Source organism: Erinaceus europaeus, chromosome 19, assembly GCF_950295315.1.
Source record: "Erinaceus europaeus chromosome 19, mEriEur2.1, whole genome shotgun sequence".
Taxonomy (NCBI): domain Eukaryota; kingdom Metazoa; phylum Chordata; class Mammalia; order Eulipotyphla; family Erinaceidae; genus Erinaceus; species Erinaceus europaeus.
This window is the reverse complement of record NC_080180.1, coordinates 67,580,740-67,604,321: the sequence shown is the minus strand read 5'-3', so window position 1 is coordinate 67,604,321 and position 23,582 is coordinate 67,580,740. Positions and strand designations below refer to the sequence as shown.

Genomic DNA, 23,582 nt, shown 5'->3' with positions numbered 1-23,582 from the left:
CCTCCTTTCTGTGACTGTTTAGGAAATGCTGTTGACCTTGTTCTGCCCCTTTCTTCATAAGTGTACAGGGTCAACCATTTCCAAACTGCCCACATGCTAGAGCAAAAAACGGGAGTCACATTAAAAAAAAAAATCAGGAAAGGGGACCGGGTGGAGGCATCTAGTTAAGCCCTCACATTACAGAGCACAAGAACCCGGGTTCAAGCCCCTGGTCCCGATCTGCAGGAGGGAATCTTCACCAGAGCTGAAGCAGGACTACAGGTGTCTCTCTCCCTCTCAATTTCTCTCTGCTCTATCAAATCAAAGTTTTTTTTTTTTTTTTTTTTTTTTTGTCTCCAGGGTTATCACTTGGGGTTCGGTACCAGCATTACGAATCCACTGCTCCTGGAGGCTATCCTTCCCATTTTTGTTGCCCTTGTTGTGGCTGTTATAGCTGTTGTTGGATAGGACAGAGAGAAATGGAGAGAGGAGGGAAGACAGAGAGGGGGAGAGAAAGACAGACACCTGCAGACCTGCTTCACCGCCTGTGAAGCGACTCCCCTGCAGGTGGGGAGCCGGGGCTTGAACCGGGATCCTTACGCCGGTCCTTGCGCTTTTTTTTTTTTTTTAGAAAGGAAAAAGCCCAGATCACTGTAGGCAACACGCATACACGTGGCAGCACTGTGAGCCTGAGCGGACAGAGCAAGTTCCTTGAGCTGCGTTCTCGGCATCTCCAGAACCTGAAGAAAGGGGAGAATGGAGCCCGGTGGATGCTGTTTGCGGGGTCACCCTCGGGCCTCGCCCGGGCCAGCTTACCCGGAACACGGGAGCCTGTGAGGCAGCTGCTGGCCAGGCAGCTCGGGAGCCGGGCAGGCGCGCATCCAAGTCCGCAATGGCCACGGGGACACAGACGGGGGCAGAGCAGCGACTCCCCGCACAGGGCCTCAGAACTCACCCCTGCGGAGGAGGCCAGCCCTCAGCCCCTCGGCCCTCAGCCTCCTCGGCCCCCTCAGCCCTCTCAGCCCCCTCTGCCCTCCCAGCCCCCTCTGCCCCCTCTGCCCTCTCGGCCCTCTCGGCCCCCTCAGCCCTCTCCCCCCTCGGCCCTCTCGGCCCTCTCAGCCCTCTCCCCCCTCGGCCCTCAGCCTCCTCGGCCCCCTCAGCCCTCTCAGCCCCCTCGGCCCTCCCAGCCCTCTCCCCCCTCGGCCCTCTCAGCCCTCTCCCCCCCTCGGCCCTCAGCCCCTCGGCCCTCAGCCTCCTCGGCCCCCAGCCCTCTCAGCCCCCTCGGCCCCCCTCTCCCCCCTCGGCCCTCTCTCCCCCCTCGGCCCTCAGCCCCCTCGGCCCTCAGCCCCCTCAGCCCCCTCGGCCCCCTCGGCCCCCTCAGCCCCCTCGGCCTCCTCCTCGCTGAGACCCGCGGCTGGGCGCCTCCTTCAGGGGCGGGCGAGCTCCCTTAGCACGGACGGGGCTCTCCGGCCACTTCGCGCTCGGGTCGCCGCTGCAGCGGAGGAGGAGGGGAGCGCTGAGTCCCCACAGGCGCTCGTCTCGAGGCCCTTCTCCGCCACTTCACGACAGAGAAGACCCCGCTCCCGAAGCGCTCGCCGTCCCCGCCGCGCCTCCACCCGGCTTCGAGCCTGCGCAGTAGCGAGCACCCGCCGCGGAGACCCGCGCGCGCTGATGACGCAACACCGTGCGCAGGTCATCATCGCTGTGCGCCGAGCGGGGCCGCGAGGAGGGCGCCAGCGGCGATTCTGCGCGGGGCGGCGGTCGCGTGGCTGGGCCGCCAGCATGAAGGAGACCCCGCTCTCCAACTGCGAGCGCCGCTTCCTGCTGCGCGCCATCGAGGAGAAGAAGGTGCGCGGCCTCCTGGGGGGAGGGCGGCCGAGCCCGGCCTTTCTCGCGGCGCGCACCTGGTGCCCGCAGTCCCCGAGCCCATCGGTCCCCTCACCCCCCACCAAGCCCCTTACGCCCCCTGCCGCAGGCCCTCGATTCCCCTCAGCTCCCGCGTCCCCTCAGCTCCCGCGTCCCCTCAGCTCCCTGCGTCCCCTCAGTTCCCCTCGTCCCCTCAGCTCCCGCGTCCCCTCAGCTCCCGCGTCCCCTCAGTTCCCCTCGTCCCCTCAGTTCCCCTCGTCCCCTCAGTTCCCCATGTCCCCTCAGTTCCCCGCGTCCCCTCAGCTCCCGCGTCCCCTCAGTTCCCCGCGTCCACTCAGTTCCACGTATCTCCTAAGCTCCCGCGTCCCCTCAGTTCCCCGCGTCCCCTCAGCTCCCGCGTCCCCTCAGTTCCCCGCGTCCCCTCAGCTCCCGCGTCCCCTCAGTTCCCCGCGTCCCCTCAGCTCCCGCGTTCCCTCAGTTCCCCTCGTCCCCTCAGCTCCCGCGTTCCCTCAGTTCCCCGCATCCCCAGTTCCCCGCGTCCCCTCAGTTCCCCCCCCGTATCTCCTAAGCCCCCTCGTCTCCTCAGTTCCCCGCGTCCCCTCAGTTGCCCGTGTCTCCTAAGCTCCCGCGTCTCCTCAGCTCCCCGTGTCACCTCAGCTTCCCCGCGTCTCCTCAGCTCCTGCGTTCCCTCATTTCTCCGCGTCTCCTCAGCTCCCGCGTCCCCAGATCCCCGCATCCCCTCAGTTCCCCGCGTCTCCTCAGCTCCTGCATCCCCAGATCCCCGCATCCCCTCAGTTCCTCGCGTCCCCCCAGCCTCCTCTACCCCCGAGTCCCCTCAGTTCCCCATGTCTCCTCAGCTCCCGCGTCCCCTCATATCCCCGCGTCTCCTCAGCTCCTGCGCCCCCAGTTCCCCGGGTCTCCCCAGCCCCCGCAACCCCTCAGTTCCCCGCGTCTCTTCAGCTCCCGCGCCCCCCCAGTTCCCCGCGTCCCACCCCCGGGCGGTGTGGACGTGGGCTGAGCCCCCCCATTGCGTTGCAGCGGCTGGACGGCCGGCAGACCTACGACTACCGGCGGGTGCGCGTGGCCTTCGGGGCAGACTATGGGTGCTGCGTGGTGGAGCTCGGGAGGACGAGGTGAGGGGCCGGGAGCAGGGTAGGGGCACTGCCTCCCCTATCCGGAAGGGGGTGCAGCTCCGCGGGGCGGCGAGCCCCGCTGTACCCCTGGTGGCCATGAAGAAGAAAAAGTCACTTTTTTTTTTTTTTTTTTGCCTCCAGGGTTATTGCTGGGGCTCTGTGCGAATCCACTGCTCCAGGAGGCTATTTTTTTCCCCTCTTGTTGCCCTTGTTTATTGTTATTAACATTATAGTTGTTGATGTCATCGTTGTTGGATAAGACAGAGAAATTGAGAGGGGAGGGGGAGAGAGATGGAGAGAAAGAGAGACACCTGCTTCACTGCCTGTGAAGCGACCTCCCCTGCAGGTGGGGAGACAGGGGCTCGAACCTGGATCCTTACGCCTGTCCTTGTGCTTTGCACCACCTGCGCTTAACCCGCTGCGCTACCGCCGGCCCCCTAAAAGGTCTCTTCTTTAGTCATCTGTGTGAGTCCTGCACTGAGGTTTTTCCTGGAACCCCTTTGGGCATGCCAGCAAGTGTTTTGCTTCTGCAAATATTCTGTATATCATGGTAGCTTGTTACTGAAACTTCGTTGGCCTCGTCGACTCGCTTATATTTTATCTTTGCAGAGTTCTTGGACAGGTTTCCTGTGAACTTGTTCCTCCAAAACCGAACAGGGCAACAGAAGGCATTCTTTATTTTAACCTGGAACTCTCTCAGATGGCTGCCCCAGCTTTTGAACCTGGCAGGTATTTAAATACTTTTCTTAAACCGATTTAGCCAGGGGAGAATAACAGAATTTTGAGCTGTTGTTTTCATGCCTTGATGTTGCATGTCACGGCACTAATTGACTTGTATTTTCAGGCAGTCAGATCTTCTGGTGAAGTTGAACCGACTCTTGGAAAGATGTCTAAGAAATTCAAAGTGTATAGACACTGAATCTCTCTGTGTTGTTGCTGGTGAAAAGGTGGGAGAATATGCTATACTTTTTTTTTCAAAGATTTTATTTATTAATGAGAAAGATGAGAGAACCAGTAATCACTCTGGTAAATGTGCTTCTGAGGATTGAACTCAGGACCTCAAGCTTCAAAGTCCAATGCTTTATCCACTGCACCACCTCCCAACCACTTTAATTCTTAGAGCTTTAAGGTAATGTGGCTTTATGCTAACTGGAGAAGCAAAACTAGGTAAAAATGTCACCATGGATTTGTGTCAAAGTGTCTTCTGTTTTTAAATAGGTGTTGAGTTATAGAAGCAAGTAGTGATTTCCCTTTATGTGGCTGAAGAAATAGAAAGCCCTACTTTTGATAGGTTTATTGGCTTATATAGTCAGTGGCAGGCTGACATTGGAAATCTTAGTCTCAATAAACGGTACATGCAGCATCTCTATTTTACTCCAGATTTAGGGTATTTGGATTGTCTGACTAGAGAAATAAAAATATATAATCAGGGTTGGAGTTAGGGAAATCTTAGTAATAAGTGTATAGTGGTTCTCTTAGAATATAGGAGTGATTGCATGTTTTTAAAGGACAGTGTTACTTTCCTTGTAAATGTCCTTGGTTATGATCAGTTAGCATTGTTTTTAATTCACATTCAGGTATGGCAGATACGTGTGGACCTACATTTATTAAATCATGATGGAAATATTATTGATGCTGCGAGCATTGCTGCAATTGTGGCCTTAAGTCATTTCCGAAGACCTGATGTCTCTGTGCAAGGGGATGAAGTGACATTGGTAAGCTCTCTTGACGTAAGACATCCTCCTGCTGTGAATGAAGAACCTTAATAATGTATAAGCAACTAGTTATTTGGGAAGTCATGACATAGATTGGCAGTTAGGTAGGATCTAAAGTTTGTTCTTAAAAACAAAAATTTCACGATTGTTTTCATGAGAGTGATGCAAAACACTGTTCAGTTGTCACGTATAATCATGGTAGGGATTGAATCTAGGCCTCTCGTATGCTAATCTAGTACACTACTGTGGCCCTATTACTTATTTTTTTCCTTTACACCTATCATGCCATGAAATTCATAGGGAATGGGTTCCAGCAGCTTAGGCTCAGAAAATCTGCTTTGGGAGGTGGGGTGCGGAGTACCACCTTTTAAAATTATTATTCATGAGAAAGATAGGAAAGAACCAGACATCACTCTGGTACACGTGGCCGAGGATTGAATTTAGGACCTCGTGCTTGAGAGTCCAATGCTTCATCTACTACGGTGCCACCTACTGGACCACACTATCTTGCTCTTTAACTCAGGAACTTTAGCACTGTAACATTTGCACTATGCTACCACTTGGCCCCTATCTGGATTCTTTTTTAGTACATTCAGTACCAACATTAATTCTTTTTTTAAAAAAACTTTTTTTTCATTAAAAAAATATTTATTCCTTTTGTTGCCCTTGTTTTATTGTTGTAGTTATTATTGATGTCATCATTGTTGGATAGGACAGAGAGAAATGGAGAAAGGAGGGGAAGAAAGGGGGAGAGAAAGACAGACACCTGCAGACCCGCTTCACTGCTTGTGAATCGACTCCCCTGCAGGTGGGGAGCCTGGGCCTCTAACTGGGATTCTTACACTGGTCCTTGCACTCTGCACCACATGTGCTTAACCCATTGCACTACCGCCTGACTCTCACCAACATTAACTCTTTTGACAAGAATCTTGCATTGGTATTTACACAATGCTAGTTACATGCTGCACAACATTATATCTAGCAGTTCTATCACAGTAACATGTGGGACAACCCTGTTTGGATAGAACCCAATGGTGTCTACAGTACCACCTTGTAGACTTGCATGTATGTGACCAAAAGGAACAAGTCTATGTTTCCTAAAAATTTTAGAGAACTTAAATGACAAAATTGGACAAGTAATTCTAAAACAGACTATCTAGGTATTCAGTGAGGACTAAAGTAATTTCATTTAGTATTTGTTGTGTAAGATACTTTGTACATTGATCACCTAATGACAGCAGTTACTGAACTTTCATTTGCAAACAGTACACCCATGAAGAGCGGGACCCTGTGCCACTGAGCATCCACCACATGCCCATTTGTGTCAGCTTTGCTTTCTTCCAGCAAGGGTAAGACTGAGCCTACTCATGGACAGACAGTACAAATTCAGCTAGGACCACTTTATTCTATCCAAATGTGTCATGGACAAAACCTTTTCCTAATGGAAAATACCTAACCTAGTCTCTTTCAGTTCTGTAGAGGTATATTCACAACTCACTAATTCTTTCTACAACAGGAAGCCTGAGTCTCTCTTTTTTTTCTTTAAATGAAAGCTTGTACCTTAACTCCTGAGAAACAATGGGAGCTATAAATAAGGTATTTTAACAATTAATGTGAATAGAGCCAGAAAAAAAAACCTTTCAACAGCCAGAAAAAAAAACCTTTCAACTTTTTCACCACTGTGGTGGTTTCATTAGAAAGTAGACCAATACTATCCATTCCAGTAGAAATATGTGAGCCATATATGTAATTCAGAAATTTGTGACCACATAAATGTTGGCACTATTTTACCTAATATATGTGCTAATCTCTAATCAAAGTAAAAAATTATCGTGGTCCAGGAGATGGCGCAGTGGATAAAGCACTGGATTCTCAAGCATGAGGTCCTGAGTTCGATCCCTAGCAGCACATGTACCAGAGTGATGTCTGATTCTTTCTCTCCTCCTGTCTTTCTCATGAATAAATAAATTAAAAAAATATATATGATAGCAGGGACCGGGTGGTGGCACACCTGGGTGAGCGCACATTACAGTGTGCAAGGACCCAGGTTCAAGCCCCTGGTCCCCACTTGCAGGGGGAAAGCTTCACAAGTGGTGAAGCAGGGCTGCAGGTGTCTCTCTGTGTCCTTATCTCCCTCTTCCTCTCAATTTCTGGCTGTCTTTATCAAAAAAATAAAGATAAGAAATAAAATAAAAATGATAGCTTATATCCTTTTATTTCTGTTAAGGTGTTGGGATCTAATATTTATCCTAATAGTAGCTCTCAATTTGGATTAGCCAAAATTCAGGGGCTTGTAATATGTTATAACCTGAAGCTTAATTTGACAGTGCAGAAATAATTTAAAAAATATATATTTATGGGAGTTGGGCAGTAGTGCACTGGGTTAAATGGTTAAGTGCAGGTGGCACAAAGTGCAAGGACCTGTGTCAAGATCCTAGTTCAAACCCCCGGCTCCCCACCTGCAGGGGAGTCGCTTCACAAGCAGTGAAGCAGGTCTGTAGGTGTCTTTCTGGCGCCCCCTCTGTCTTCCCTCCTTTCGCCATTTCTCTGTCATATCCAACAATGGCAACAACAAAAGGGAATATTAAAAAAAATATATATTTGAGTTGAAAGAGAAATTGAGGAGCATTGGGAGGTAGAGGGACAGAGACACTGGCAGCACTGTTTCACCACTTGTGAAGCTTTCTCCCTGCAGGTGGGAGGGAGCCAGGAGCTTGAACCCAGGTCGTTGTGCATTGTAGCATGCGCTACTCAACCAGCTGTGCCACCACCTGGCCTCAGAAAAAGTTGATTCTAAGATTTAACATTCCTTTCAGGGAGTCAGGCAGTAGCACAGCGGGTTAAGTGCAGGTGGCGCAAAGTGCAAGGACTGGTGTAAGGATCCTGGTTTGAGCCCCCGGCTCCCCACCTGCAGGGGGGTGGCTTCACAGGCGGTGAAGCAGGTCTACAGGTGTCTTTCTCTCCCTGTTTTCCCCTTCTCTCTCCATTTCTCTCTGTTCTATCCAACAATGACGACATCAATGACAACAGTAGTAATAACTACAACAATAAAACAAGGGCAACAAAAGGGAATAAATATAAAAAAGAAAAAAAAAAACATTGATTTCAGAACCTATTTATTGGTGGATCCCAATGAACGAGAAGAACGTGTAATGGATGGCCTACTTGTGATTGCCATGAACAAACATCGAGAGATTTGCACCATCCAGTCCAGTGGAGGGATAATGCTGCTAAAAGACCAAGTGAGTCTTGATTAATGTTCTCCTAAGAAATGGGTTCTTTGTGGAAACAACTTTTTAATCAAAACTCAATGAGGATGTTTTGAGTGACTAGCGCATGCTGAAATTTAGCTTCAGGTATCCTGCCTCGTTGCTGCTACCCCTCTGTGTAGAGAAACACGGTTCCATGTATCCAGATTAAATGAGGGCTTTTAGAATTCTGTGATCTGTTCATTTAGTATAGAGTGTAGCTAAAACAGGCTGTGTAATAGCAAACTTGGATAGTCTTGTCATGGGCACAATCCAGGCTCCCACTGCAGTGAAGGAAATCTCAGTGCTGGTATCTTTCTGAATAAGTAGGCAACTAGTGATGAAGGCCCAGTGATGACAAGAGGAAAAAAAAGCATTTTATTTCATCTTTGTGTCTCATCTGTTATCTTTGGGAGGTGGTTTTTGGTGGGGGACACAGAACACTGGTGGTGGGTGAGGAACTGTATGATCTTATAACCCACTATTAGTCATAAATAAATAAAAAGTGTACATGGGATATACTACAACTATGCCTTAAGTTACTGTGCATTCTTGTGCCCAGTTTTTGTGGTCCATTCTTTGGGTCTGTACCCATAGTGTAGTCATTAAGATATTTTAAAACTTTCATTTCCTTCCTATTTTACTTGAAATACATATTGGTAAAATTATAAAGGCTGAAAGACTTTAGTTTTGTCAGAGAAAGTGATTTGGTATCTTTAAAATAACAATCTACTTTTATGAATAGGTTTTGAGATGTAGTAAAATAGCTGGTGTGAAAGTAGCAGAAATTACAGAACTTATACAGAAAGCTTTGGAGAATGACCAGAAAGTTAGGTAAGTTTGTTTGTTTTTCCCCCTTAAACCGAACTAAATGGTCTTTCTATAGCACAAAAGTAATCATTTTCCTCTATACTCTCACGTCAATTTTGTTGCATCTCACTGGTGTTTTATGAGAATAAGAGATCACAGCACTAAAGCTTCCTTCAGTCTGGTGTAGGCTAAGCTGAAACCTGGGTCATCCACATGACACAGCAACCCACTACCTGCACGAGACATTTTTCTGGCCCAATTTTAAGGTTTATTTGGGCCAGAATCTAGAGCACATGCTGGTACTCTGCTAGCTGAGCTATTCCCCTGGCTTCCACAGTTAAACAATTTATATCTATATTGGAAAGCCAGTTTTCATTAAAATGCAACATTTTCTTAGGGAAAAAGATTCAACTAACTCAATAAAAGAACAGGACTACCTGATAGAAGTGGTTTGAAAATAATGTGTAGCACACATCTGATCAGTAGTTCAATGAATGGTAAAAATCTTTATTGATGTTACATAACAAGATATTAGGCTGATTAATTATATTTTAATACTTATTAGTCAAAATAGTAGCATTATTAATCTTTTTTCTTGTTCTAAACCTGCCACATTACAAAACACCCACACAGGAAAGAAGGTGGAAAGTTTGGCTTTGCAGAGTCTATAGCAAACCAAAAGATCACAGCATTTAAGATGGAGAAGGCCCCTGTTGACACCTCCAATGTAGAGGAAAAAGCAGAAGAAATCATTGCTGAAGCTGAGCCTCCTTCAGAGGTGTATCCTTATTGGTTGCATTTATTTATTTTGCCTCCAGGGTGGGTTTATTGCAGGGGCTCATTGCCTGCACCATGAATCCACTGCTCCTGGAGGCCATTTTTTCCCTTTTGTTACCCTGGTTGTTTTACTATTGTTGTGGTTGTTACTATCGTTATGTTGTTGGATAGGACAGAGAGAAATGCAGAGAGGAGGGGGAAGACAGGGAGAGAAAGATAGACACACCTGCAGACCTGCTTCACAGCCTGTGAAGTGACTCCCCTGCAGGTGGGGGGCCAGGAACTCTAACCGGAATCCTTCCACTGGTCCTTGCACCACATGCGCTTAACCCGCTGCACTACCGCCCAACCCCCGGTTGCATTTATTTTTTAACATACATATTTGGCATTATAAGGGCTATGTAAATAATATGCATACATTTGATTCCTGACACACTGCTTTGTTAGATACAATGTAAGACATAAAAAGTCAGTGATAGAACATGTTGCTCTTTAGCTATCCCCACATTTCATTTCAGAAAATTGTTCATACTACATTATTCTCAAAATCAGCAAGTAATTGCTGAGAGCCAGACTACATCTTAACCAGTGTCCATAAAATTTTAGGGGTTTTCTTACTGTTCAGCTGTAGTATAGCTACTAGGAAAATAAGATCCCTAGGAGTTTATGGCATATATTTGCTTCAAAAAGATTACATTCTTATTTGTGCTATTCATTTTCTTAACTCATTTCATTAAGTGTTTCTAAACCTGTGCTTTGGACTCCTGGAACTGCCCAAATTGGGGAGGGGATAGAAAACTCTTGGGGTGAGCTTGAAGAATCTGAAAAGGAAGACGAGGATGAAGTTGGTAGCGATGAAGCTATCATTCTTGACAATATCAAAATGAACACTGGAGTGGAGGTCTTTACTAGTGGAAATCAAGGTAGGTAGAATATCTCAAGTAAACTGAGGTTTCTGCAATCTGAGTGGTGATACTCTTGGCTTAATTTATGAGGGTGAAATGCAAGAGTACCGCTGGCTAGTGCTAAAGGAGTTCCCCCCCCCCCTTCAGGGAGCTATGAGGCAGGGCAAGGAAGAAACTAGATCTAGTAGCCTCTACAGCTTCAGAAATGCTAGTAAAGAGATACTGCTTTTTTAAATTGACACTGTCTTTTAGATGCCCCTATAGTACTCTCAGACAGTGAAGAAGAAGAAATGATCGTTTTGGAGCCAGACAAGAATCCAAAAAAAATAAGGTAACAAATCTGATTTATTCCAAGTATATATACAAAATTCTGGGCATGATTCTATAAAACTGGATGCCTCTCACATTTCCTTTATTCACAGAACACAAATCATCAGTGCAAAAGAAGAAAAAGCACCAAGTAGGAAGACAGTGAAAAAAAGAAAAAAGAACTGCTAACTAAAGTTATAGCTGTATATTTGTGTATAACTATTAAAAGGATATTTATTAAATAGAACCACCTCATGTTTCCACTTCATTGTGAAGCAGTACACTGCAGCACCTAAGCTTCATGGGCCTGGAACTCCATGTGGGGGTGGGGGAGGACACTGCACAAGACCAGGGCCGGGCCATGCCCTCATTCTTCATCATCGCTGCACTAGTTCCACAATCATGGTGCCGGCAGTCCAAACAGTTGTGCTGAGGATTGTTTGGCCCATCTTTATTCAAACAGTCTAACAGGAATTTTATGTCAGTAAATCAACCTAGTTGCTTAGAAGGTTGAATCTGGTCTTTCATTCAACTACTAGGAAGTCTGTTTTCCTAAAACTAAGTCTTAAGCTTTTCCTAAAGTGAACAGACTTTCTTCTCAGTAAAACTCTAAGCCAGATTTTTAACTTCTAATTCAATTTGATTTACCAACTAAGTGTTGCAAATCAATTTTATTAATTCTCATCCTGACAGCTAGAATCATTAACACATAACTACTTAAAATTAGTCAAATCTCTAAGACAGTTACATGTACAAAAGATATACAAATTAAAACCATATAAAAAGTAATAGATAACATAATTTGTATTTGGCCAGCCATAACTGCTGTATTCAGAAGTGATTATAAAGTTAAAACCTAAGGTTAAAAACTGTACATATATACTTTGATATACATCTTAGAAAATAAAGGCAGTCTCACTGTTAGATGCTTAATGTTTCTGGTGGGTTGAGGAGAGAAACACCATGGTACCTATAAAGGGGGTGGGGGGAAAAGTAACCATTACTTCCAGAAAGAACAGCAAAAATTTATTTCTGCCTTGTTATGCCCATTCCTTCCCTTACATCCCCTCAAATATAAGACAGAACCAGCACAACCTGCTCAGAAGATGTGTTTGAGTTAGAGGAGCTCATCCTTTATCAAAATGTAAAGGATCACTGAAAACTATGACTGTCTGCAAGCATGTGATTTTCTCATGTTAATCCTTACTTTGAATGCTTGTACTTCTCTCTTATTGACTGTTGTGCATGCTGTGGTGCTCTGAGGTAGGTCTGGTGAAGGTCCAGGAGACAAGGCTTGAGACTTTCCAGGGTATATCCAGTCTTCTGTACCAGTGAATTGGGCTATAAGAGGGAGTAGAGAACCAGCTTTTATTTTTAATATTTCAAACTGAGTTAGTATTTGGCACTAAACTTTGACAAATTTCAGTGCTTACCACTAACATGCTATTAGCAGATCTTTGTATTTTCAAGTCATTATTCCACCTTTCATTTTCATGCTTTGATAAAATTTCACTACCTTCCCTGCCAGTAGTAAGTCTTACAGATTGAATTCTTCAAGCACACTTTTCAAATCCCAGTATAAACTTAGTTTTAAAAGTGAGGACATTTGAAGTTTTTCCAGGTCAGTGTTAGGAAACCATCCAGTACACTACAGAACATTAACTGAAGTCCCCAGAATGCCTTTTAGTGGCATAAGCACCAAGTCGCAGAGTAGATGAATGAAGACACTGTTAATACATACCCAGCTTTGTCCTGTGACTGTGTAGAGTGCTAAATGAAAGGCTGCTCCAGCAATAACAGATGGCAAATACTTTAGGTACGGGTCAGCATCTATCAAACTTAACTCTCCTAAAAACTAAAATGAAAAAGTAAATGTACTAGATGACCACAAGAGATCTAGAATCAAAGCTTCTTTTTGACTTCATCAGCAGGAGCAGGAGATGGCTCATTCTGTTGAGCACACCCACTGCAAGGAACAAGGCTGGGGTGCTGGGGACAGGGAGAGGAAGAAGCTCCATGGAAGGTGAAGCAGTGCAGTACTGGGAGAGGTTGGTGTGCAAGGGCAACTCATACCATGCAATGGGGGGAGATAGGACCTGCCTACATGAAGCCACAGGTCCATCCCCACACTGCAGATGCTGCAGCTGAGCAGGGCTGTGGTCTCTCAGCAGCAGCAGTAATAATAATGATAATCAACACCTATCTTCATTATACCCACATTCCTTTTAATCATCTTAAAACTCTTCTCACAAAACCTTATCTACTTCCTATCACTCACTACTTTGCATTTTCTTCCTTTGCATTAACCTGTCCCAGGAAAATGAACCCCTTGACCAAAACTATATGATAAAACTAGGGTTTGGGGAGTTGGGCGGTAGTGCAGCAGGTTAAGCGCACATGGTGCCAAGCACAAGGACCGGCATAAGGATCCTGGTTCGAGCCCCCGGCTCCCCACCTATAAAGGAGTCGTTTCACAGGCGGTGAAGCAGGTCTGCAGGTGTCTTTCTCTCCCCTTCTGTCTTCCCCTCCTCTCGATTTCTCTGTCCTATCCAACAATGACTCTGTCCTATCAACAACAATAACTACAACAATAAAAACAAGGGCAACAAAAAGGAAATAAATATGAAAAAAAAAACAACCAAACAAACCCGGGTTTGTTCCCTAATAAAGATCTCTAAGAAATCTCATTCAACAAATGAAAAGCACCTACCATTGCTAAGCTTTCAACTTTGCAGTTTGAAGGCTTCTGGTGCAAAAAATACTGGGTAAGAAACTGATTCACTGTTGGTGCAGCTAAGTCAAAAGCAAGAACTTTCAAAACTAAATGCTCCATTCTTAGGACTTGTTTCTTTGTATAGGTGTCATCTGTAATGTATACAAACTCTGCTACTTCTGGTGGGTATATTTCTTCAAACTTCCTAAAAGGAACAGAAAAAACAATCAGTTATCAGTTCTAAAACAGAAGCAAGCTTGCTTACCTCTAGTCCTTTCAGTAGAAATGCACAGTCCAAACCTACCACCAACTGCTTGCTTCTACTGATAACTAAATTATTTTCTGACAGACTGTGTAATACTAACATTGAAAGATAGAAGGAGTGTCACTTCACAGGCAGTGAAGCAGGTCTACAGGTATCTTTCTCTCCCCCTCTACCCCATCTTTCTCCATTTCTCTCTGTCCTAGCCAACAACGACAATAAAAAACAAGGGCAACAAAAGGGAATAAATACTTAAAAAAAAAAAAAAATAGAAACAGGGCTATAGAATTCCAAAAAGGAAGCCTCTAGTCTAGTCATTAGGAAAATGGCACATAAGGTTGAGTGTATGCTTTGCATGCAGGAGGTCCCAAGTTTGGTGGAGTAGGTATGGGGTGATACATGCTCTGGTATTTTACTTACAAAGTACTTTATTACAGGAGGGACTGTACCTTTAAGCTTTGTAATTTAGACCTAATGTTGTACCCATGTTCACTCAAAAAGGCCTGGAGAGGCTGGCAGTGCTGTCCCTGACAGAGCACACGTTACAATGTGCAAGAACCTAGGTTTAAGCCCGAGTGGTTAAAGTACCACAGATGCCTCTGTCTTTCCCTCCCTATCTCCCCATCCCTCTCAATTTCTATTCCCCCCAAAAACAAACAATCAAAAAAGACACTCAACAAAATATAGAATATAGGTCTGGTAACATTAATGTCCTAGATTAAAAAGTCTAATCCACATGGTCACAATTGAGCAGGCACTAATTACCTGTGTAATATGCCTTACTGTTGAAAACTCTTAATTTCTCCTCTACGTATAAAGATTATTTATCACTTTTAATCCAACAAACCAAGATGTACTTACGAGGCTAACAGCATAGCAGCAGTGCCCACAAGCTGAAGTTTTCCTCTCAACACAGACATAGATGAGAGGAATCTATCAATGTAGTTCACTGCCAAATGCAGGGTCTCATTCTGCAGTTTATATTCTTCTCCAACTTCAACCAACCAGTCCACAAGGATAGCTCTCATGCTGTTAGTGATGTCTGGCTGTTTCTTCATGTAACCCACTTTAGGCTTACATTTAACCTGTTGAGAAAGTCACTTAGTGTTAAAACTAAAACCACACCATTTCATTAACAAATATGCTACATACTAAAAAAAAAAAAAAAAAAAAGTCATTAAAATTATCCACTAAGAGTTAAAGAAATGTAAGCACTGCCTACTTACTATCATTTCTAGTTCTTAAAGATAATACTAGCAAGAGTAGAGTTAGCATCTTTACCTCCATTTCCCTAATGTATGTGTGAATGTCCTCATGGTAGTCTGGTACTTCATGAATATTCACTGGCTTTTCATCTTCCAAAACAATTGACATGTCCATAGTATGTGGTGATTCTGGGGAAATTCAAATTATGATCAAGTTTATTGTTCACATTTCTATTTAAGAGCTGTAAATAGCTGCCTTGTAAGGGACCCCACCTATACTAACAAAACCCTTAATTCATTCAACTAAAAAGCTTATAACAAATTATATGAAACATTCCACTCTGCTTTTAGTGCTGCTACTTAGGTGTAAAGTAATTTTAACTAACAGGACAAAAAACTGTCAGTAGACTGACAGGAAGGGGTCAGGCAGTGGCGCACCTGGACCCAGGTTCAAGCCCCTGGTCCCCACCTGCATGAGGAAAGCTTCATGAATGGTAGGCAGAGCTTCAGGTATCTCCCCCAACCCCTCTCAATTTCTCTTCCCAATAATAAATAGTATTTTTTAAATGCCCAACAGGAAAATAAGTTTGGAGATAAAAAATTATATGGCCCAGTGCCTGCATGCCTTCCCATTTCCCACTTTCTTTTTTCCTTCCATTATGATTGAATAGAGAAATTGGGGGGGGTGGCGGAAATAAGGAGAAAGACACCTACCCACCTGTCCACTTGTGAAGCTTCCTCCTGCTGGTGGGGAGCAGGGGCTTAACTCCAGCCCTTGCACGAGAGCATCCAACCCCCTTTACTTTTCTGCTTCTGGGGTGAGTTGCCAGTGCTCTGCCCACACTACAAATCCATGTTCCTGGTAGCCACCACCTCCCTTTTCCACTTTATTTTGTTTCAAGGGACAGGAAATTGAGGAGAGTAAACAGAAAGACACCCACAGACTTGGGTCATCATTCCTGAAGCAGTCCCTACTGCAGATAGGGAGCAGGGGTCAAACCCAAGTCCTTGCACATGGCACTGTGCAATAACTGGATGTGCCAAAGACCGACTTCCCTTTTCTTTTTTGGCAGAGTTTGGGAGACAGAGATATCCTGCAGCATTTCTCCAGCCTCACTACTGCAGATGGGGACTAGGGGCTTGAACCCGAGACCTCACACACGATGGTGTGACTCTGCTGCGCTCTCATCCATTCATTTAATTTTCAAAAAATATTTTCCCTTTTGTTGCCCTTGTTTTTCATTGTTGTTGTTATTGATGTCGGTGTTGTTGAATAGGACAGAGAGAAATGGAGAGATGAGGGGAAGACAGAGAGGGAGAGAAAGACACCTGCAGACCTGCTTTACCGCCTGTGAAGCGACTCCCCTGCAGGTGGGGAGCTGGGGGCTCGAACCGGGATCCCTACGCGCTTTGCACCACGTGCGCTTAACTCGCTGCGCTACCGCCCGACTCCCTCATTTAATTTTCTAAGAGAACTAGAGAAGCAGAAACAGAATGAAAGAGGCCACAGCACAGAAGCTTCCTCCAGTGCAGTGGGCGCCAGGCTCAAACTGATGACACGCAGGCAAAGCACCACAATCCCCTTCACTGTCTGGCAGAAGAGTGCAGGGGATGTACGAGGGCAGTAAAACCCACACTCCGGGCCAACACCTAGTTCTTTGTAGTTCTCAGACTCGAAAGCATTAACAGCCACGCAGCGCCTGCACAGAGCCAACAAGTCTCCCCAGTAGTTTTACAGGACACTTCCCTGGTGCAGCCAGTCAGCAGCCGCTCTGCGAAGCGATGCCCTTGCCCAAGACCTTCCAAGCCGAGGGCCCTGAGAGTGGCCCTGCCAGGTGTCGTCCCCTGCGGTCTGCACGTGTCACCCCCTCTCGGTAGAGAGCCCGCCAGCCCCTATCTCCCCTCCCCTCAGAGAGACAGCCCGGCGCCCCTCTCCTATCTCCCCTGAGAGAGAGAGCCCCAGAGACAGCCCGGCGGCCCCCATCTCCCCTCAGAGAGATAGACAGCCCCAGAGACAGCCCGACGCCCCTCTCCTCTCCGAGACAGCCCGGCGGGCCCCATCTCCCCTCAGAGAGAGACAGAACCCCAGAGACAGCCTGGCGGCCCTCATCTCCCCTCAGAGACAGCCTGGCGGCCCTCATCTCCCCTCAGAGACAGCCCGGCAGCCCCCATCTCCCCTCAGAGACAGCCCGGCAGCCCCCATCTCCCCTCAGAGACAGCCCGGCGCCCCTCTCCTCTCCCCTCAGACAGCCCGGCGCCCCCATCTCCCCTCAGAGACAGCCCGCGGCACGCACAGGAAGGTGCGCTGACTGGAGGCTGAGGCACCCGCGGCGCCCCGCACCCACCGAGGCTGTCGTCCATCGGGCAGTCCAGCGGCTCCAGAGGCCGCCTCGGTCCCGGCAAGGCAGCGGCCGAGCTGAAGGCCAGGCCATCCTCGCGCCCGCCGCCCTTCGCGTCGCCCGGCTTCTTCCGCGGCTCCTCGGCCTCGTCCACATGGATGGCGAACGGGGGCTGCTTGCCGCCGGCCTTCCAGGGCGCGCCCGCGACGCGCTCCTCGTTGACGGACAGGTCCCGCAGCGGCGCGGCCTGGGCGGGGCGGACACGGCTCAGGGACCCGCCACCCCGCCGCCCGCGCCCCCGGGTCCGGCCTGGGGAGACCCCGCGCCCCCGCCCCGGCGCCCGCGCCCCCGGGTCCGCCCCGCCGCGTCCTCACCCGCTGCGCCCGGAGTCGCTGCTGCGGGGCCAGGCCGCGTGGGGAGCCCGCCTTGAGCCCTGCCAGTGCGGCGCGGGTGCGGAGCTGCGGGCCAGGCCGCGCGGGCTCCACGTTCTCCTGGTCCTCCAGCGGCCCCAGCGCCGCGCCTGCCTCGCCGCCCAGCATCGCGGCCGCCTCGCTGAGCCGCCGCCGGACCGCTCGCAGCTGCCGCGCCGCCCGCGTCCGCGGTTCAAGTGTCCCGCGACTATTGAAACGCGCCAATCAGCGCCGGCGCCGCCTGACGTCACCCGCGCGACGCCACGCCCCCGGGAGCGGCAGCGCGCACGCGCCGAGCCGCGGCGAGTGTTGGCGCGCGGCCCGGCCGCCTACGTCCGGCCTCACGTATCGCGGTACCGCCCCGCTTCCGGTCTCGGCCGGATGTCGTCGTCGTGACGTGCCCCGCTCTCTCTGGCGCCCCGAGAACTGGGAAGCCGCCGCCGCCACGCAAAGGGCGCGTCCCCGCCAGGCCGCCCCGCCCCGCCCCGCCCCGCCCCGCCCCGGCGTGGCACCGCCCTCCTCTCCCGCCGGGTCGGTCCTGCCGGACCCGCGGCCCAGGCGTTAGTGCGGGGCACGTCCGTCCCTGACGGAGCGGCCGGCGGGGCGGCCTGAACACACGGCAGCCTGCGCCCAGCCCGCTCGGAGCCCCGCTCCCGCACCCAGCTCCCCGCACCCGCTCCTCGCACTCCGCTTCCGGCTCCCCGCACCCGCTCCCCGCACTCCGCTTCCCGCACTCCGCTTCCCGCTCCCCGCACCCGCTCCCCGCACTCCGCTTCCCGCTCCCCGCACCCGCTCCCCGCACCCACTTCCCGCTCCTCACACCCGCTTCCCGCACTCGCTCCCCGCACCTCACACCCCGCTGCAGGCAGGGCGCTGCCGGCCTGCAGGGGTGTTTCTGCCCGCCTGGCCGCGCACACTGGAAAGACGCACTGAGTGCGGCGGTCGCCCTGGGACAGAGCAGAGCGGGGCACTCAGCACCACCTCAGCCCCACCGGCACCGGCTTGGGAGCATGGGAGCACTGCAGCCAAGCCAAGCGCTGGGCCGGTGGGGGAGGACCTGGGTGGGGGTGAGTTACGTGGAAAACTGAGCAGTTCTGGTTACATGTGCACCGACTGCCGTATTTCACTGTCAACTGTTAGCCATTAATCCTGCCAATAAAGAAAGAAAGCTAATACAGTGCATACATACATACATGTAGCCTGCTAAATATTTAAATAGACTTTATTATCCAAGTACTATTTTTCTCAATGTAAAAGTTAAAATAGCCACTTGCAAAAAAAAAAATTGTTGAAGTCCTATTCCATTTATCTTTTAAAAATAAAATTACATTTCTGAAAAGTTATATTTGGTGTAATAGCGGCATTATTAAAATTCGAATCTAAAATATTTCTAGACATAGAGTACTGTGAAGAGAAGTCATATACGTCTGGCATTTTTCATTCATACAAACCACATCCTTAGAGTTTTACCTTGTTTATAATTCATGTAGCATCAAAGAAAGCAATCAGTGCATTTTGGTCATAACTGTCCAAGATCTCCAGTAAAAGAGGGACTTTGGTTTTCACATTCGTGCCCTTGAACTTGAACTTATCTATGAAAAGATCAGTGATCATGCCTACAAAGGAAAAGGTTGATTTCCTGTCAATGATTAGTTCTAATTAAAGTATATGAATACTTGAAAATCTAATTCTAAGTAAACATTACGTAACAGATACAAACTTAAAGGATTTTAAGGTAAATTTCGAAACCAGTCATTTAGCTAGCCCTCCTAACAAATGTTTACAAGCTACTAATTCACACAATCAGCTGCTGGCTATTTTTGAGCTACTGCTTCTTGAAACATCACAACTGATTTATTTTTCCCTCCAAGCTGACTTATTTTGTCACACTGTAGGTAGATTGTTTTTTCGATAAACACAGTAGCACCACTTTGCCATTTATCATTTTCTGTTTGTTTTTATCTTCTTTTTATATAATGACAGGGATAAAGGCCAGAGCCTCTCAACACATGGAAAGCATGATCTCCACTGCCATGTGCCCACTGCCTGACCTAAGGCAGAATCTATATTGCTCCTGCCACCACACGTCAGAATTGATCAGTGGTATTATTACTAATAATAGCAATACTAATACTTTAAGAAGCAATTGAGAAAATAGCCCAACTGGTAGAGCACCAGACTTGTACATGCCTAAGGTTCCTGGTTTGATCCACTACACCAAATGTGCTAGAGTGATGTTCTGGTGTCTCTGCCTCTCCCTTTCTTTTCTCTTTCTGTGTCTAATGTGAAATTCTCTTACATATGTAATACAACAAATCTTTAAAAAATAAATAGTTTTAATTAAAACACTTAAAACCTATGCACAAGACTTTGGTTTGAACCCCAGGTCCTGGTCCCCACCTGTGGGGGCAAGGAAGCTTCAAAGTGGGAAGCATTGTTGAAAATATCTCTCTCTTTCCCTTTCTCTCAGCCTATTTTGCTCAGTCTCTATTATAGTAAAACTTTTAAAATTTCATCTATATGTTGACTATTCTTAGAATTTGCCTTTGAGGCAAAATATTTGGACAGTTTATATTATTATGTAAAGTGCTGGATTTTCAAGCATGAGGTCCTGAATTTAATCCCAAGTATCACATATAACTTCTTTCTCACTCTCTGCTAAATAAAATATTTTATTTTTTTTGTCTATTTTAAATTTTTTAAATATTTATTCTCCCTTTTGTTGCCCTTGTTTTATTGTTGTAGTTATTGTTGTTCTTGATGTCATCGTTGTTGGATAGGACAGAGAGAAATGTAGAGAGGAGGGGAAGACAGAGAAGGGGAAAGAAAGACACCTGCAGACCTGCTTCACTACCTGTGAAGCGACTCCCCTGCAGGTGGGATTCCAGGGGCTCGAACCAGGATCCTTAAGCCGGTCCTTGCGCTTTGTGACACGTGCGCTTAACCCGCTGAGCATCCACCCAACTCCCAACATTTTAATTTTTTTTAATTAGATATGACAGAGAGACACTGAGAGGGAAGGGACAGGTGGCTGGGGAGATAGCATACTATAATAGTTATGGAAAAAGACTCATGCTTGAGGCTCCAAGGTTCCAGGTTCAATTCCCAGCACCACTATAAACCAGAACTGAGAAGTGTTCTGGTCAAAAGGGGTGGGGAGGGGGAAACAAAGTGGGGGAAGATAGGAAGAGAGAAAGGGAGACACCTGCAGACATGTTTGACCTTTTAGGGACTCAAACCTAGGGTCCCTGTACGTGGTAATGTGTGTACTCCACTGGCTGCACCACTGCCTGGTACCCAATAAAATGAAATCTTGAAAAAAAAGTCCCACACCAGAGAAACAGCACACTTGGATCATGAGCTGCTTTGCAGTGTGTGCCACCCAGGTTTGAGACCAGGCCCCAAATCACTGAAGGAAACTTCAGTGCTATGGTCTCCTTCACTCTCTGTCTCTATCTTTAAAAAAATATTGGGTGGTGGCTCACCCAATAGAACACACATTATCATGTTGAAGCCTCCCACCTGCACCTTCATGGGGGAAGCTGCATAAGCTGTTATTAGGGCTAAGTATCCCACTTTAAGACCTTAAGAATAAATAGATCTTATGTAAAGATTGCCAACAAAGTTCTTAAGCAGTTCACTATTTCCTCATCTCCTTTACTTTTCATAGAATTTGTAAAAACATACAATTTCTTACCATGAAAGCAAAGAATTTTGAAATTTAAGTCAACAGTATATATCTCCCCTATTGAATTTTAGAAAATATTAAATGCTGCAGTGATGTTTCACAATAATAAGAAAACCTTGGGGCCAGGTGGTGGCGCACCTGGTTAAGTGCACACATTACAGGGCACAAGGACCTGAGTTTGAGCCCCCGTCCCCACCTGCAGGGGGAGAGCTTTGCAAGTGATGAAGCAGGGCTGTAGGTGTCTCTCTGTCTCTCTCTTTCTCTATCTACCACCCCCTTTCCTCTTGATTTCTGGCTGTCTCTATCCAATAAATAAATAAAGATTAAAAAAATTAAAAAAAGAAAACCTGAAAATATCTGTGTGAGATATAGTCTAAATGTTAATGCTTCCCAAGTTACATTCATTCACAAGTAGATTCTTCATATATGTTGAAAATGCATTTGTAATACTGTTATTCTTAATTTTTACTTATACTTTATCAATTAATATGCTAAAGCTAAAACAAAGTACATGTAAACTTTTGTGCAATACAAGGTGACATTGGCTCATGAATGCCGTAACATTTACTTGTCTATTTTCTGTTACATGATCCTTGGGAAACTGACAAACATAAGGCGAGCTATTTGAAAACAATCCACCAACCATAGAGTCTTTCAAGATGGGCAGGTTGCTTTTTATATTCCTCCTGCAGGTGATCTGCCTCTTCTAGAATAGAGCGATATTCTGGTATCAGAAAGTTTGTATTTCCCTCATGAATTTGCAGTTCCTTGTTTAAAATTAAGACAGACAGAAGCATCTTATTTAAAATTCATGACAATGAAACTTTAAAGTCTTTACACTTTCAGGAATCTCACCATAATAAAATGAGATCATGAGTCCATGACACACATACTTACTTTTAAAGCATCAATTAATTGTACTTTTTTAGCCAAAAGCAACTGATACTCAAGCTTTGGGTGGATCAATTTTAAAGTGTGCTTGACAGATACTTCATTTATCTCTAGGATGCAAGCCAGACATAATTATATAAGTAGCTCTGATCAGAAACATTGTAACAACCAACCCCCCACCCCCCAAAAAAAAAAACCAACCAGAAAGAATAATTCATTTTCTCTCACCATATGATATGTTGAGGTTAATTTTCTTTTTTGTAGCTTCTTTTGATAGCACATCCTTTAGGATGGATATAGTAGAAATGTTGTCAGATTTAAAAACTCCTTCTCCTTTTCTATAAAATATATTTTTAAAAGTTAGAAGGAAATATATTCAGTAAATACATATATTGTGATTAATACAGTAATTTAATTTGCTTTTATATTTCTTGAAATGTATATTTAATAAATGTGAAGCATAAATAGGCATATGAATTCAGATTCTGAACATAACTGTAAAGCTAAACAAAAGAAATTAGAAATATACTTCCTTTTTTTTTTTTTTAAGATTTTATTTATTGATTGATGAGAAAGATAGGAGGAGATGTGGTCCGGGAGGTGGCGCAGTGGATAGGGCATTGGTCCTGAGTTCAGTCCTCGGCAGTACAGGTACCAGAGTGATAATCTGGTTCTTTCTCTCCTTCTATCTTTCTCATTAATAAACAAATAAAATCTTAAAAAAAAAAAAAAGATAGGAAAAGAAAGAGAAAGAACCAGACATCACTGTGCTGCCAGGGATAATCCCCAGCACAACCATATCTATCTATCTATCTATCTATCTATCTATGTATATATGATTATATTTTCTCTTTTGCTACAACTTGGATGGAAGTTGAAGGAATCATAAACCAAGAAGGGTAAATAATGGATGGTTTCACTCATAAGTGGGACTTAAGAAACAAAGAAAGGAGGATGACAGAGGACCTAGTGGGGGTTGTACTGTTATGTGGAAAACTGAGAAATGTTACACACGTAAAAACTATTGTATTTACTGTCAAATGTAGAAAATGAATCCCCCAATAAAGGGAGGAAAAAGAATAGAAAAATAAAATAAAATAATCATTTCCTATTCCTCCAAAAAAAAAAAAAAAAGGAAAGAAAGAAAGGAGCAATACAAAGTAAAATTTGTTTAGATACAGCCTACTATAGCAGATTCAAGGCCTCTGAAGAAGGTAGGCAGGAGGGGATGACAGTGCCCTACGGCAGTGGAAGATGATGAGTTGGTGTGGTGAGGTGACAATCATCTTGAGTTGTGAGATTGTAAACTTGTGAAAAGAACAATCTTGTAAA

The 23,582-nt window shown here is 46.3% G+C and overlaps 3 protein-coding genes across 6 annotated transcripts in view; 1 reads left to right on the top strand and 2 right to left on the bottom strand.

The window, feature by feature from the left end:
• Positions 1–1,667: 1,667 nt before the first annotated feature.
• On the top strand, positions 1,668–10,989 carry EXOSC9 (exosome component 9). Of its 2 annotated transcripts, XM_007536355.3 has the most exons (12): positions 1,668–1,827; positions 2,884–2,978; positions 3,588–3,707; positions 3,823–3,925; positions 4,556–4,693; positions 5,960–6,042; positions 7,803–7,935; positions 8,687–8,775; positions 9,385–9,531; positions 10,267–10,451; positions 10,686–10,764; positions 10,856–10,989. In XM_007536355.3, the coding sequence occupies exons 1-12, from the start codon at positions 1,762–1,764 to the stop codon at positions 10,929–10,931; spliced, it is 1,314 nt and encodes a 437-aa protein (XP_007536417.1). In that variant the 5' UTR covers positions 1,668–1,761; the 3' UTR covers positions 10,932–10,989. The 2 variants fall into 2 exon arrangements, with proteins under 2 accessions (XP_007536417.1, XP_060035109.1); XM_060179126.1 differs by lacking the exon at positions 2,884–2,978 and having other exon boundaries at positions 1,689–1,827.
• Positions 10,761–18,151, bottom strand: CCNA2 (cyclin A2). Its single transcript, XM_060179127.1, has 8 exons — positions 17,636–18,151; positions 17,268–17,508; positions 14,999–15,111; positions 14,579–14,802; positions 13,453–13,660; positions 12,484–12,597; positions 11,950–12,083; positions 10,761–11,712 (listed from the first exon to the last, which is right to left on the bottom strand). The coding sequence occupies exons 1-8, from the start codon at positions 17,798–17,800 to the stop codon at positions 11,664–11,666; spliced, it is 1,248 nt and encodes a 415-aa protein (XP_060035110.1). The 5' UTR covers positions 17,801–18,151; the 3' UTR covers positions 10,761–11,663.
• A 726-nt stretch (positions 18,152–18,877) lies between these two features.
• Positions 18,878–23,582, bottom strand: part of BBS7 (Bardet-Biedl syndrome 7) — a 51,654-nt gene continuing 46,949 nt past the window's right edge. For all 3 annotated transcript variants that reach the window (XM_060179131.1, XM_060179132.1, XM_060179133.1), the window contains 4 exons: positions 22,479–22,588; positions 22,257–22,360; positions 22,003–22,126; positions 18,878–19,287 (listed from right to left, as the gene is read on the bottom strand). In XM_060179131.1, the coding sequence (XP_060035114.1) occupies positions 19,154–19,287; positions 22,003–22,126; positions 22,257–22,360; positions 22,479–22,588 (472 nt within the window). In that variant the 3' untranslated portion in view covers positions 18,878–19,153. The remainder of the gene's footprint in view (positions 19,288–22,002; positions 22,127–22,256; positions 22,361–22,478; positions 22,589–23,582) is intronic.

Bases quoted from the DNA above. Each gene is read 5' to 3' on its own strand.
- EXOSC9 (XM_007536355.3), top strand. From the start codon at position 1,762: ATGAAGGAGACCCCGCTCTCCAACTGCGAGCGCCGCTTCCTGCTGCGC. The intron at 4,694-5,959 runs GTAAGCTCTCTT...ATTTGCAAACAG, and splicing joins AAGGGGATGAAGTGACATTG to TACACCCATGAAGAGCGGGA. The intron at 10,765-10,855 runs GTAACAAATCTG...CTTTATTCACAG, and splicing joins AAGAATCCAAAAAAAATAAG to AACACAAATCATCAGTGCAA.
- CCNA2 (XM_060179127.1), bottom strand. From the start codon at position 17,800: ATGCTGGGCGGCGAGGCAGGCGCGGCGCTGGGGCCGCTGGAGGACCAG. The intron at 14,803-14,998 runs GTAAAGATGCTA...CTTTCTCAACAG, and splicing joins CATACATTAGGGAAATGGAG to GTTAAATGTAAGCCTAAAGT. The intron at 12,084-12,483 runs GTATGTATTAAC...TCCCTCTTATAG, and splicing joins CAGTCACAGGACAAAGCTGG to CCCAATTCACTGGTACAGAA.